The 14976-nt window shown below is 42.8% G+C and overlaps 1 protein-coding gene across 2 annotated transcripts in view; it reads right to left on the bottom strand.

Annotated features, from left to right (window-relative positions):
- Heatr3 (HEAT repeat containing 3) overlaps positions 1–10898 on the bottom strand; it is a 32960-nt gene extending 22062 nt beyond the window's left edge. The window contains exons 1-7 of one of the 2 annotated variants that reach the window (XM_071604167.1): positions 10599–10898; positions 10300–10472; positions 8338–8425; positions 6039–6151; positions 4028–4137; positions 1281–1421; positions 478–555 (exon numbers count right to left, since the gene is read on the bottom strand). In XM_071604167.1, the coding sequence (XP_071460268.1) occupies positions 478–555; positions 1281–1421; positions 4028–4137; positions 6039–6151; positions 8338–8425; positions 10300–10472; positions 10599–10730 (835 nt within the window). In that variant the 5' untranslated portion in view covers positions 10731–10898. The remainder of the gene's footprint in view (positions 1–477; positions 556–1280; positions 1422–4027; positions 4138–6038; positions 6152–8337; positions 8426–10299; positions 10473–10598) is intronic. The other variant, XM_027939200.2, reaches the window with a different exon arrangement.
- Positions 10899–14976: the final 4078 nt, after the last annotated feature.

Raw genomic sequence — 14976 nt, 5'->3', positions numbered from 1 at the left:
AGCAGCTTTTTATATTCCAAGAGTGGAACGGAATGCACTAAAACTCCAAGATCTCACAAACAAACTAGAAAGCAGGTTCCTGGTATTTTGCTTATCAAAACAGAACAGGAGCTGCCATTAAGTAGTCAGATGAATGTTTTTGAAAAATGACTGCAATAGAACACTGAGGCCAGCCTTAGTAACTTAGCAAGACCCTGTCTTAATTTTTTTTTTTCTTTTCGGTGCTACTGGGGATTGAATCCAGGTGCTTTACCACTGAGCCACATCCCTAATCCTTTATATTTTTTGAGACATGGTCTCCCTAAATTGCTGAGGCTGGCCTTTAACTTGTTATCTTCCTGCCTCGGACTCCTCAGTTGCTGGGATTATATGCGTTTGCCACCATGCCTGGGTGAGATGGTAAATGTTATATTATGTACATTTTACCGCAGTTCAAAAAAAAAAAAAAAACACACACACACACACACATACACATACAGCTGGATGTGGTGGTGCACTCCTGCTGAGGCAAGACAACAGCAAGTTTGAGGCCAGCCTGGGTACCGTAGCAAGACTCTGTCTCAAAATAAAAAATAAAAAGGGTATGGGATGTAGTTAATTCCCAGAACTGGGAGAAAAAAATGTAAAAACCCACAAAAAACCTCTTAGATAAAATGACCTCTGCAAAACCAAAGGGAGGACAAAAGGAAACACAAACAGATGTTGTATGCAATACATTAACTCAAAAGAGCCTCAGAGCGGTTCTTACTGCTGTATTCAGAGATACTGGGATGAAAAGGGGAGCAGGAAGAACTCATGAAAAAGTAAGTGGCTGTGTCTTGGATACCTGGAGTCAATCTCTCTCTCTCTCTCTTTTTTATATTTATTTTTTAGTTTTAGGTGGACACAATATCTTTATTTTTTTATTTTTATGTGGTGCCGAGGATCGAATCCAGTGCCCCGTGCATGCCAGGTGAGTGCGCTACCACTTGAGCCACATCTCCAGCCCCTGGAGTCAATCTCTTAATGCATTGGTGCATAATTAAGAGGAGGTGCTGATAGAACATGTCTTTATCAGACAACAGCAGTTTGTCACAATCAAAACAAATCTCTTCTAATAGACTTCATAACTATGGGCAACTACGTGAATTAAGGGTCTTCACTTAAATATACAATTTCAGGACAGATGTAAGCACAGAAAATCCTAATGTGGTGAAATGAAAGAAAGACTGAACTTTGGGTCCCACTTCTATTAAAAGTTACCAAAAAACCCCACACTGTCCCATTTGGCTAAATGTTACCTGCTACCAATGTCTTTAATAGAATGTATTCCATGGAACTGACAGGACAGAGCATTGCCGATTCCAGCACCTGCAACGCTGTAGCACTGAAAGATTTCAGGAGCTCTGGGTTATCTTCAGTCACTGTCTGCAAACAGTGTGCTAGAAGACAAAAATGTGATACTTAGAAACAAGTGAATTATGACTCGGATAATTTAAACCAGTACAACTCATCAAAAGTGTGCATCTTTAAAGCTTCTGTAGATATATGTAGCTTTGTAGGATACATACATTTTACCTCAAGAATGGGAAATGCAAATGAAGCCTTCCAAACTCTCCCTGCAGTACACGATCTTTTTTTCCCTAATTCTTTATAGATGTATACTTTAATTAAATAAAATTTAAAAGGCTCTAATGTGGCAAATTTCTGATAATTATAAATGTTTCTAATGGTTTAACCTCAATTTATATACTTATCTTGGATCAGTAGTGCACAGCTTATGGACCAAATGCCAGTCTATGGATCAAACTCTTGCAGCTCTGTTTTTGAAACAAACCCTAAATTTTGGGAAACTCTGGCTTCCTTTCAATTCATCATGATCTTAAAAGCTAGGATGCTTTCTAGTGAAATGATAGTTCTTTGAGGAAAAAAATCATTTTTCATAAAAATATGAGCAAATTGAGAGATGGGTAAAACATTAATTGCTGTGTATTTCATTTAGCACTTCTTCTCTTACATTAAAACAAGACAATGGATTACAACTTGCATTACAAAACATTATGCTACCATAATACAAGTTCAAAAGAAGCTATATTAATATACAGGATAGGATCTTATAAATTTACTTTATCACATCTAAGCCTTGTTTAGCTTTTAAAACAAAACTAAAGACATTTTTAAAAAATAATCATGACTTTAGTTAAATACAAAAAGAAAACAGTCTAATAAAATACAAAGTAACTTTACTCCAACACATTCAAAAAAGCCCACTAGAGGAAAAAGAATAAACAAACAAAATAAACAAACAAAAATTCTACAAGAGTAAAAGTACAAAGATAGTTTTTCTTTTAAAACTTAAAAATTCATTTTCCTAAAATTCTCTTATAATAAAAACCATCCTAAGATGAAATTATCTACAGATTTCCTAAACAGTTTAACTGTTTTTTGAAATCCTCATTTTACTTATAAAACTACCCCAAAGGGCTGAGGATATAGCTCAGTTGGTAGAGTGCTTGCATGTAAAAGGCCTGGGTCTCAGCACCACAAAATAAATAAATAAATAATAAACAAACAAACAAAAAATTACTCCTACCAGATTCCATTTTGAAAAGTTCATTTTTAAATTTTTTCCAAAAGTATTTATACTCTTTCCCCCTTTTTCTCTTCTCTTAGAGCCAGGCATGATGGTGCATGCCTGTAATCCCAGTGATTTAGGAGGCTGAGAAAGGAGGATTGCAAGTTCAAGGCTAGCCTCCACAACTTAGCAAAGCCCTAAGCAACTTAGTGAGACCCTGTCTTAAAAACTAAAAAAGGGGGCTGGGGATGTGGCTCAAGCAGTAACGAGCTCGCCTGGCATGCGTGGGGCACTGGGTTCGATCCTCAGCACCACATAAAAATAAAGATGTTGTGTCCACTGAAAACTGAAAAATAAATATACAAAAAACCCCCAAAAACAAAAAAAAAAACTAAAAAAGGCCAGGTGCGGTGGAGCACGCCTATTGTAATCCCAGCAACCCAGGAGGCTGAGACAGGAGGATTGCGGGTTCAAAGCCAGTCTCAGCAATAGCGAGGCCCTAAGCAACTCAGTGAGACCCTGTCTCTAAATAAAATAAAAAATAGGGCTGGGCATGTGGCTCAGTGGTTGAGTGCCCCTGAGTGTAATCACCAGTTTAAAAAAAAAAAAAACTAAACTAAAAAAGGGCTGGGAATGTAACTTGGTGGTAAAGCACCTCTGGGTTCAATTTCCAGTGTGTGTGCGCGCGCGCGCGTGTGTGCGTATGTATATGTATGTGTGTGTGTGCGTGCGTGTGTATTATCCATTAGAGCCAAGAGAAGCAGAGAGCTTTTCTCCTTGCCAGGAGAAAGGCAGAGTTAAATAAAAGGACAGCTGGATACCTGCAAAGCTCTTCATCAGCTCTCACCCAGAATGCTGTAGAACTGCCCACCCTGCTGAGCCAAGGGTCCCTCATGGCTCCAGTCCAACATACAGAAGGTGGGGGACCAAGGCAGTTGAAATTGTTGGACTTTGTACTCCTGCCCCATGAAAGGGGCAGGCCTGAGTGAAAGTTCAATCATTCTATTCCTCTCTCAAAAAACAAAACAAAAACAAAAAAACAAAAAGAACAAAACAAAACAGCACAGGCTATCAGTTTTCTGCCCAGAGTGTGAGACAGTGCTACAAGACATTTATGTAAGTTTAGACTCCAATTAACTTTGGATCAAAGGCCTGGAAGTTGTGGGTTACTGTTTTTCATAATTGGAGATAAAATTTCAAAATTTAATAAAGGCTTTTGAGCAATAACAGTCTAGAAACCACATAAGCTCGTATAATTACCTTCCTCCTTTTCACAGCAAAAAGCAGAATTATATGAGTAAGTAAAGAATTAATCACAGATTTAAAAAGATTCAGAGCAGAATTCCTCAGCCACACATTCATATGCAATGAGACCCAAACTGCTCCTGCAGAATAAGCATGCTGCATCTGAGTACAAATTTTTGAATACGGTCACACATGTATTTAATAAATCATCACCTTTTCTTCACTTACCTACTGAAATAGCCAGGTCAACATTGGTGGAAAACCTACTTAAATACTTTAATACAATCTCCAAACACCCTTCTTTGTTGAATATAGATACTGCTCTACTACTGCATTCACTAAATTGAAGGGGGGAAAAAAAAGTTTTACTATTCACATTTTAACATTAAGAAATCAACCACAGAAACCCCCACACAGAAAAACAGAACCAAAGAGCTGGAGTCAAAACCCCCCACTTGATAGATGAAGTAACAAATACCCATTCATATTCGCTGCCCATGAAAACTAGTTGTCTAGTTTACTTCCATCATGGATGGACTTTAGTCCATCTCTTTACCATGGAAGTTCCCTTACAGCAGTTTAGACTGGAGGAGATTTAGAAGTCATTTAATGCAACTCTCCATTTTACAGATGAGAAAACCCAGGGTCTAAAAGGTAAAGGGATCTATCTGGAGATCACACATCTCATTAGTGGCAGTGATGGCCCAGTTTTCCTGGGTCCAGCCTGCTATTCTTTCCACGCCAGCACAATAAAAAAGTTCAAGTAAGGACGAAAGGTTTCTTTTCATACAGAAAGCACAGATTTAAGAGAAATTTATATTTTATCCATTTCTTCTACAATTATAATCTTATCAAGTGGAATATGCAATCTGCAACAGAGATAATTACTCTAATAAATAATTACATTTGAAATTACACTGCCTTTTAATAAAAGAATCAGAGAGCTATCAATGTTACTAATGAGCATACACACTAAATACAGGGTAAACAGAGCTGATTATAATAATCTTACCCATGTTTCCTCAGTACATACCCCATACACACAGGACATGCTGATGGGGCCAACAGAGCTGACTGCATTATTACATTAAAGTTGTTCTCCAAGAACAATATTTTCTGTCTGTCTATTTACCTTCCTCCCTCTAATTATTGTGGCACTGAAGTTAAGCCAGGAAAACAAGGCATACATGAGTAAAGATAATGTGAAACAGAATCTGTGAAACAAAAGTATTAACTCGAAGGTAATTATTATGAAAGTAAGTATCTCTATTGCAAAATGATAAAGATAGGGCTCATAGGTGTTTGAGAAAGAGAAATCACTTTAGACTATATTCAGGCTATTTTTCTAAGTAATTAAAAAAAAAAAAAACTTTCCATGTCAATGATTTACAGGGGTTGGAGGTATACCTCCCTGGTACAGGGCACGCTTAGCATGCTCCAGACCCTGGGTTCAGTACCCAGCATCAATCATCCAATGAATTATCTGGTGCACAGAAAATAGCCCCCATCAGTTTGCTCCAGTGCCATTTCCTTACATCCTATCCCCCAGTATTTCTGTTGGGATTCCCGTGGCAGGTTTAGGATGAAATCACAGGCCAAGTTCAGACTGCTAAGGAGACAGCTTTTCAGGATTCAATTTAATGTATTCTAAGAAACACCTGTGCCTTTCTGAAATAAGGAACTATGACAGAAACCTGTTATAATTATGGACATAAAAAAGGGGAGAAAAAGCAAATCAGTTTGTTTCTAGCCACTTCCATTCCTAGCAGCAGGTATGCTCTACCCCAGGGGCACTAAAATCATGGAATGGAAAGTGCCTTCTTCCCACTGGGGCCAAAGGACTCTTCTTGTGTATGTACTTCACACTCAAATGATCACTGCCAGGAAAGAGGAGTCAGGCACCAAAGCTCGTGGCCCTCCTCTCATTCCTGACACCAAAGCAGGTAGGCACTGGGGCGACTCTGTGAAGGCAACTGCTGCCTGGGACAGGAAGGAAGGAGCTGAGGCAGAGAGAGGAACATCAGGTGCTAATGGCAATGACTCCTCTTATTTTAGTCAGTAGCGATAACTGGAGGGATGAGATATAAAATGAGAAAAGGTGCACAGAAGCTATGAGGAAGAGGAGGGCAGGAGGGTTGATCTCAGGTCACCCGATACGTCATGGATGCACTGGCCTAACCCAGGGGAGCAGCACAGAGCAGCCTGGCAGCAGGAGCAGCACACTTGAAAAGCATCTTACCATATATTCCACAGCACGTTCACAGCCTCATTGGCTATGTTCTCAATAGAATTTTTGCTCTGATCTTTTTTCTCCTGTGGAGACATCTCATTTGAGTCCAGTCCAGCACTACACTGCAACCAAATATCATGATTAGCACCCTGGTTCAAAAGAATAATTAAACAAATAGTGAAGAAACACAAAAAACAAAACATTGGAAATGACAGTGGTTAACAAGCCTATCCATTCTCAGAAGCACTACCACTCCCACAACCTTGCTTCCCTCTGGCAAGAAATATGGACAGAGGGCTGCGGCAGTAGCTCATTGGTAGAGCGCCCGCCTCACGCATGTGAGGCACTGGGTTTGATCCTCAGCACCACATAAAAATAAATAAAGATATTGTGTCCAACTACAATATATATATATATATATACACACACATATATATATATATATATTCACATATATAAAGAAATATGGACAAGAAAGGTTCTTAAATCATTGGCAAACTTGATAGAAAACATTCACATTTTAAAATGCAAGAACAAAACCAAGATAAAGTATTGTAGCTTATGTGAAAAAACAGTAAGAAAGGCAAAGAAATGTTAAGAGCTAGATCTGTATAGCACCTCTTGATGCACCATTCTAAGCACCTGACATATATCAATTAAGTCATTTAATCCCCACAGCGAACCTTGGAGGTGGATGACTAGCATGCCTAACCTCATCAGATGGCTAGGAAACTGAGCGCTGGGAGGCTGCTGAGGGTGCAGCTTAGCATGTGGTGAGGCCGGACCAGAGCTGGCACCCTCTACCACTCTGCAACTGCAGTCCATGACAAGAGCTTCCCCATCTAAGTCTCCTCTATCATTCCCATATTTGGATCAGATGATTCTTTGTTGTGAGAAGACTGCCCCCTGCGTTAAAGGAGGGTCAGCAACATCCCTGGCCTCTATTCACTATATGGCAGCAGCAACCCTTACCCCTCCCCTCCAAACTGTGACAATCTGAATGTCTTCAGATGTTGTCAAATGTTCCCTGTGGAGCAAAATCACCCCCAGTCGAGCATCATTGCTCTAATGGAAATAATACTGATGCCTGGCATCAAAACAAAATCTTGGGCTGGGGCTGCAGCTCAGTGGTAGAGCACTTGCCTAGTACGTGTGAGTCCCTGGGTTCAATCCTCAGCACCACATAAAAAATAAATAGAATAAAGGTATTGTGAAAAAAAAAATCTTAAAAAAAAAAAAAAAGGATAACTTTTAGGTAACCTTAAATGAAAGTTAATAGTTAATATAGAATAGTGGACTGGGGATGTAGCCCAGTGGTTATACACTTGTGTAGGAGGCACAAGGCCCTGGGTGAATGTGAGAGAGAGTGTGAGTATGAGTGTGTGTTTGTGTGTGTGTGTGAGAAAGTAGGCGTTCCTTAACAACCAAACTATACCATGTGATAAGAATGGTGTGATATTAAACATAAGAACTCAATACGATCTTCGTTAGTTCATAAAGTCTGTGTCCTGGGTCTGTCATCTATAAAATGAGGATAATATAATACCTGCCTGTTATGGCTTGGATATAAGGTATCCCCCCAAAACTCCTGTGTTAATCCAGGAATATTCAGAGGTAAAATGACTGGATTATGAATGTTATAGCTAATCAGTCCATCCTGATTTGAATGGACTGAGTGGTCAACATGGCATGATGTTCTGGTCCCAAACAATGAAGCCAGCTGACTATGGACTGGACCTCTAAACTGAGAGCCAAAATGGACTCTTCTCCTCTAAGTTGTTCTTGTCAGGTATTCTGGTTACAACAACAAAAAGCTGACTAATCCACGGCTGCAGCCTGGGGGTATAGTTCAGCGGCAGAGCACTTGCCTTGCAAGCACTGGCCCTGGGTGTGATCCCAGCACTGCAAGAAAAAGAATCCTGTCTCACAGGATTGCTGTGAGGATTAAATTAACATGCACAACATAAAAACCATACCTGGTACATAAGATGCAATCAACACACACTTAACTATTTTCACTGTATAAAATTTAAAGTCTAAAAAATGGATATAAGAAATCTGCATAGTTTTAGGAAGGTCCTTTCCAATTATCATATAAATATAAGGAAACAGGGTCAAAATAAGAGAGATTGGGATCAATGATGAGAGTAGATCAGTGTTTCCAAGAAAATAAACAAAATTTCTGTAGGATGTTTTAAGGAAAGACAAAGAACACCAAAGTACTTTAAAAAAAAAAAAGTCCATCTTAGCTTGCCTTCAAAAAGCGACGTTTGGAAGCTGCCATTCAGATACCTTAAAAACTGCATACCTCTTTTAGTAGTGCCACCAGAGGAGTCATGACGTCCTTGGTTACCATGTCATCGCAAATTTCAAAGCCTCCACAAGCACTGAGGTTTCTATATAAGAAGTTTAAAATATGTTTTACTTTCATATCACAAGCCACAAAATACTATTAGGCCCTCAAATTTATTTCTACCTTTAACCATATGTACATTTTACCAAAGGAAATCTTCATTATTTCTGTCATATGCTGCAAAACCAATCCACAGAATTCCACCTGTTCTCGTCCTTATTCTACTAGATGTAAACCACTAGTTATTCTACTAGATGACTTTATTATTTAATAATTTAACTGAGGTAGCACACAGGTGCTTGGCTAAAGGAAAGGGAAAGGGAGAAGACTTTAGAAAAGTGAATAAATTACATCTTGTATGAAGGGACCATTTCTTGCAATCAAGACTGCAAGAGGGGTTGGGGTGGGGCTTAGTGGTAGAAGATTTGCCTGTCGTGTAGGAAGCCCTGGGTTTGATCCCCAGAATTGCCCAAATAAGACTACAGGGGCAAGAGCAGGTGAGGCTACTGGGAATTACACAGTCTGAAGTAGCCCTGGCTACATTTAATTTTAATTGAGAAAACACTGCTTGCCTTCTGAATGCACAGCTTTGTACCAGCTCTAAAAACATAGAGATAAGTCAGAAGATGCCCTTAAAATATTCCAGGTGCTCCCGGTTTGTATTAGGGGGAATGGTAGGATTTTCCACATGCCATTTTCTCCCCAGAGGTAGAAGGATGTTCAACCACCCTCTATCAAGTGGGAAATTCCCACTCATCCCTTAATCTCACCTCAAACATCATTGGCTCAGGATTTTCTTCCCTGAACTACTAGTTATATCCTCTCAAAGAAAGCATCTTTTGCACTTCCTACTGGTTGGAATTGCACACTTAATGTAAATGGTTTGGTTAATGCTTGTCTACCTCAATAGATATTCATTAAGGAAAGAAATTATGCCTGCCTTCCTCATTACCCCACGCCCAGACCCTAGCCAGTGCCTGGCACATAGTAGGCATGTGATACAAAATTGCTGTCAGTGATGGAAACATAAATAATACATATACACAGAAATGTAAGAACAACAAATCATTACTTCTACTCTTGCCCCCCCTACAGTCCATTCTCTATACAGCCACCAAAGCAAATCAGACCATGTCACTCCCCAGCTTAGAGTAGGTCCTTTGGCTCCACAATACCCTCCACCTTATCCAGCTCTCCCACCAGGGCTCCTACAATTCCCCACTCCTACTCTACTGAGCCACACACTAACCATTCTGCTGATTAACCACATCAGTCAAGCCGTGTGCTGCCTCACTTCTCTGCTATTGCCGGTCCTCTTATGGGGAATGCTCTTCCCCCTATTTCCCTCTCATTCTTCAGGTCTCAGTTCACAAATGTCATCTAGAAAGCACCCAATTTAAACTTCCCACCGGCAAATCATCATTCTCATGTTTTTCCAGAGCAGTTCTATCTAATATCATCTATTTATCATTTTACTCGTTTTCTCTCCCCATCAACGTAGCTTCTGCAAAGATAGGATCTTGGCTGTCATGCTCAACGTCCTGCCTGCCCTTAGACCAATTCCTAGCACAAACTGGAAGAGGTCAGACAACTGAGTGACTCTCTGGAGGGTTCAAGGAGAGGAAGAAATGAGAGCCAGGTTTGAAGGCAAGGAGCCTGGCCAGGTGGCTGCTGCCAACCGATAGATGAAATGCGGGAGTCCTGGTGTCCTCTGAAGTCTAGATGGAGCGTAGGTTCACATCCCCAGACTCCTGCCACTGTGAGACCAGGAGCAGGTTTTTCGCCCTTCCAAGCGCCTGGGAATGAAGCAAGGAGAGTGCGTGCCTGGCAAACATAAAGCGCTGGCTGCCTGCTGTGACAGCTCAGGCTCAGAGGACAGCAGTGGTGGGCACCACCCCGGACCCTCTCCCGGCTCACCTCAGCGCGCCGGCCGCCGTCTCCCTAACAGCCAGGCTGGGGTCGAGCAGCAGCGGCCCGAGTCGGCGCACAGCATCGCGGCGAGCCAGAGCCGGGAGCACCGGCTTCTGCTGCACCAGCCGGGCCAGCCCCGCGCAGGCGCACTCGCGAACCTCGGCGGTCGGGTGCTGGAGCTGCGGGACAAGAGCAAGGTGTCAGGGACGCAGTGCGCACGCGCGGCCGGGGCTTGGCGCTGGAGCTCGGTCTGCCCCAGCCCAGTACCCGCTCCCCGGGTCTGGCGGTGTTCTCGCCTCACTCACCTTTTCCAGCAGCTCCGCCGCTGGCCCTTCGTCATCTTCTTCTGCGTTCTCTGCTGCTGCCGCCTCGGCCTGACAGTTGCCGGTGGGAGAGAACTGAGGTCGCTTGAAGCGTTTCGTCCGACTCTTTCCCATGGCGACGCGCGCTGTGGGGATGGACCGAGAAAGGAAGGCAACAGCAGACTGTGGGGGCTGCGGAGCTCGTGATAAGGCCTCGTCGCTGAGGGGTATTCGTGTTCTGCTTAGCTGGGCCGGGTGACGGCCCGAGCACACATGGAGAAGGAGCGCGCATGCGTGCGTCGCGTTGGCGGCGAGGAGGGGGCTGGCACGGGGATTGCGCAGGCGTGTAAGAGAGTGTGGGCGGGGCCAGCCCTGGCAGGAGGCGGAGTCCTGTGCTTTCTCCTGAGAATGACAGGGTCTCCGCCTCCATCCAATAAATGCATAGCTTTTAAGTGAGCTCTGTAAGGAAGGAAAGTTCCGTCTCGCAGTAATCCTATCCTCCAGGAGTTGACTGTCTAACAAGGGAAATAACATATTTCCAAAACATATTTTAGAAAATAATTCCAGAGATGCAGTTCCCATACAGAAACGCAGGCCTAGCAAAGATCTACTTTAAATATAAGGAAACTTTGGCGCTACCAATTTATGTTGATAGGATTTTTTTCCCTAGATCTCTCTCTTATCTGGCCACAGATTCTGCGTCTCCCTAGTCCAAGTTACTGTCTTCATTGTTTCTCCATTTCCATCCTACCCACCCCCTATCCACAGAGCAGTTGTGTGACATTTTCAAAATATCCCTCCACTTTCTCTTTATTTTCACTCCCTTGCTTAAAAATCTTTCAATGGCCATAGGCACCTCCACTGATTTTGTGGTCAGGGATAGATCTTTCTTTCTTTCTTTCCTTTTTTTTTTTTTTTTTTTTTTTTTTTTTTGGTGCTGGGGATTGAACCCAGGGTCTTGTGGGAGCAAGGGGAGCACTCTACCAACGGAGCTGTATCCCCAGACCCAGGTCTCTCTTGAAACAGTTTATACCTTGTTCCTTTGTTACAAAGCACAGGTCAAGATTACAGTCGTGAAACACAGTTTCTTTGTGTAGCTGTACAGTTACCAGCTTAACACCATCCTGTGAGGACAAAATGAACAGTTTCCACACATAGTATTTCCAACACTAGCCCAGGGTCTGGCACAAAATTGGCATACAACTTCTTGAATGAATGGAGACTACATAAATCAGGAAATCTAGATGGAGTAAAATGATAAGAATTTTGAAGAGATAAAACCAAATTCCTGCTTTTCTCTGTGGGGATAAGCAAGAAAAAAAAAATTGTTCAGAAACCATAACTGGTGCCTGGTATGGTGGTGCACCGCTGTAATCCCAGGTACTTGGAAGGCTGAGGCAGGAGGATGGCAAGTTCCAAGCCAGCTTGGGCAACTTAGCAAGACCCTGTATTAAAATAAAAAAATAAAAATAAAAGGGCTTCGATGTAGCTCAGTAGTAGAGTGCCCCTGGCTGGGTTCAATCAGGAAAGAAAGCTAAATACTACCCTGGACTTCTGTTTCTCCCCCTTCACATGTTTGTAATGTGACCTGCTCTGCAAAACATGCTCTGCAACACTTCCTAAAAACCTGACAGTCCCTTTTGTGGCTGCAGAATCCAGATGGCCACAGCACCCTGCTATGTAGGGCCAACACCTCATCTCCAGCCAGAGAAGCCTCTTCAGCCTTCCCCAAACCACATTTGGACCATTCTTTTCCTAAGCCTGGGGAACTGGAGAGCTCAGCAAACTTCTACTGCTCCCTCTGACATGGATCATTTCCACTTTCCCGGTATACAGTCTCAGATCTATTTACAACTGTAGGGACTTATTGTGGGAGGGGAGGGAGACATAAAAAAAAAAAAAAAAAGGGGCCAGCCCATTGGACCTGGCCTGTTGTCCTTACCCTCCCTGCTGTTCCATTAGATATACCACACTTGGGCCCTCCATGTATTTCATGTCCTCTGCCTCTCTTTTTTAGAGTTGTCCATGAATTGTCATCAAAGATGTGCATGTAGGGGGCTGGGGCTGTAGCTCAGTGGCAGAACACTTTCCTAGCACTTGTTAGGCACTGGGTTTGATCCTTTGCACCACATAAAAATAAACAAATAAAATAAAGGCATGTTGTCCATCTACAACTACATTTTTTGTTGTTATTTTTAAAGTATGTATGTAGGGGCTGGGATGCAGCATGCACCCGGCATGACTGGGTGCTGCCCTCACTAGCCTGGGAGCTCCTGGGAGGAGGGCCAAGGATAGCATTTGTATTAGCAGCACCCGACAGCTCAATGAAAGTCCCTGCGGCAACCACTCCTGTTATATGGTTACTGCCCTCTGTCTCAGCTGGCCCTACACAAAATGACCAGGCAGTCATCAGCAAGGAATGTCATTGCTGTCAGTCCTCTGCAAGATAGATGATGGCCTCTGGTTATTCCAGATCTGCCACCAATGAACTGTAATGACCAAGGGAAGGTTTCTCTATTCAGAAAGACTTTGAGGGGTCTCAAAATATCAAAGGGCTGGGAACCATTTTGATCATTTTTTGGGGAAAAAAGGAAATTATTTTTGGAAAGAAAATTGCATGTTGATGGCCTCCGGAGCATGTGGGACAGACACTATTGTTGCTGACCTCCCATCTGGGCCTCAATTTGCCATGGCAGGTAAGATGATAATGGGATTACTGATAGCTAGCCAAGAAAGTCCACTGCAAAGGGACTTGCTGCCCACTAAATGTCACATCATTTATTCATTCATTTAATAAATATCTACTGCTGTGTGCTTCCTATGTGTCAGGCACAATACTGGGTGCTAGGGATAAGGAGATAATTAAGACCCAGTCTCTGATGTTAACACAGCTACTATACAAGTGAACTGTTAAGGAAGACTATCCCAAGCTTAGAAGTGAGGAAAAAGGATGATTGCATATTTTTTAAATGGGCCCAGGGTTTGACAAACCTGTTGAAGGATTCTGCAGGGCACTACTATCCAGCATAAATTTCTACAATGAGGAAATTGTTCTCTACCCTCTCCAGTACAGTGGCCACAAGCCACATGTGGTTATCAAGCACTGGAAATGTGGCTGGTGCAACTGAGGAGCTCCATTTTCAATTTTAATTAATTTTAATTTTTAAACAGCTCTTTTACTTTAAATGGTGGCTCCAGATTAGTAAAGCAAAGCTTTAGAGCAGTGGGTCTGAACCAGGGGCAATTTTGCTCTCCAGAGGAAAGATGGCCGCATTTGGGGATGCTTGGTTGTCACAACTGAGGAGGTACCACTGGCATCTAACAGATAGAGGCAGGCATGGTTGACATGGTGGGCTGGGAGGGACATCCTGTGTATTCTAGCATATTCAACAGCACACTAGATGCCAGGAGCAACCCCCAGTTGTGATTAGCCAAACACGTCTTCAGTGATGGCCATATGTCCCCTGAGAGGCAAAATCACCTTTGGTTGAGAATTGCTACTCCAGAGTAAAATATGAAACTGAGGGAAATCCTGAATAAGTCCATTGATTTCACTTCTTTTAGTTTGAATTTCACACTCACTAATTTTGGAGGTCATGTATTACTAATTTTGCATGAGCCTTGCCATCCATGGCACCTCTGACGTGTGGATCATGATGGTAATGGTCACCTGGTTACTTTTCATGAACTTGAAGGCTGATGTGGTGAAACCGCTGACTTTTCACTTGGGCCTGTGTAAGTGTCCAGTGGATGTCCTCTTTGATGTCAGGAGGCTGATAATCCTACCCTCAGATCATGGTAATGCTGCCATTTTCTGACCATGTGCCCTAGGAAGAGCTATGAAGATTGATTATGCATTCACAGACCACTGGTTACTTCACTTCCAATCACCTTTCCCCCTCCTAAAACCACTTGGCTTCTTTATCTTATGAATCTCAGGGAGGAGGCTTTGAGAGTTGGTGTCTGATCTTCAAGCTTGGCCACCTTAATAATAAACTCTCTTTTGCAAAACTCATTGTTTTGGCCCAGGCATAGTGGCCCTCACTTATAATCCTGGTGGCTTGTGTAGTCGGAATGACGCCTGGCATTTTGCTAGAGGGAATGGTTGAAAGGTGACCCTGCTCCGGGATTAGGGCGGATCCTGCTGCCTCCGGTGCCGGCGCCCGCTACTTTGGAGTTTCTGTTGAGTTCTCGCGGGGGATTCAGGGAGAATTGGCGCAAGGAGCCTGGTGGAGGGAGTGTGTTCCCGGGAAGTGTGTGTAGAGTGCTGGTGAGAGTTCGGGAATAAAGAGTTGCTTTTTGAATCTACAAGGCTTTATGGCGGCTCGGTTATTTGTGCCCAGCCAGACTGCAGCAGTGGCTCAGGAGGCTGAGGCAGGAG

The sequence above is a fragment of the Marmota flaviventris genome, chromosome 18 (genome assembly GCF_047511675.1).
Source record: "Marmota flaviventris isolate mMarFla1 chromosome 18, mMarFla1.hap1, whole genome shotgun sequence".
In the NCBI taxonomy this organism is placed as follows: domain Eukaryota; kingdom Metazoa; phylum Chordata; class Mammalia; order Rodentia; family Sciuridae; genus Marmota; species Marmota flaviventris.
This window is presented reverse-complemented; position numbering and strand designations above follow the sequence as displayed.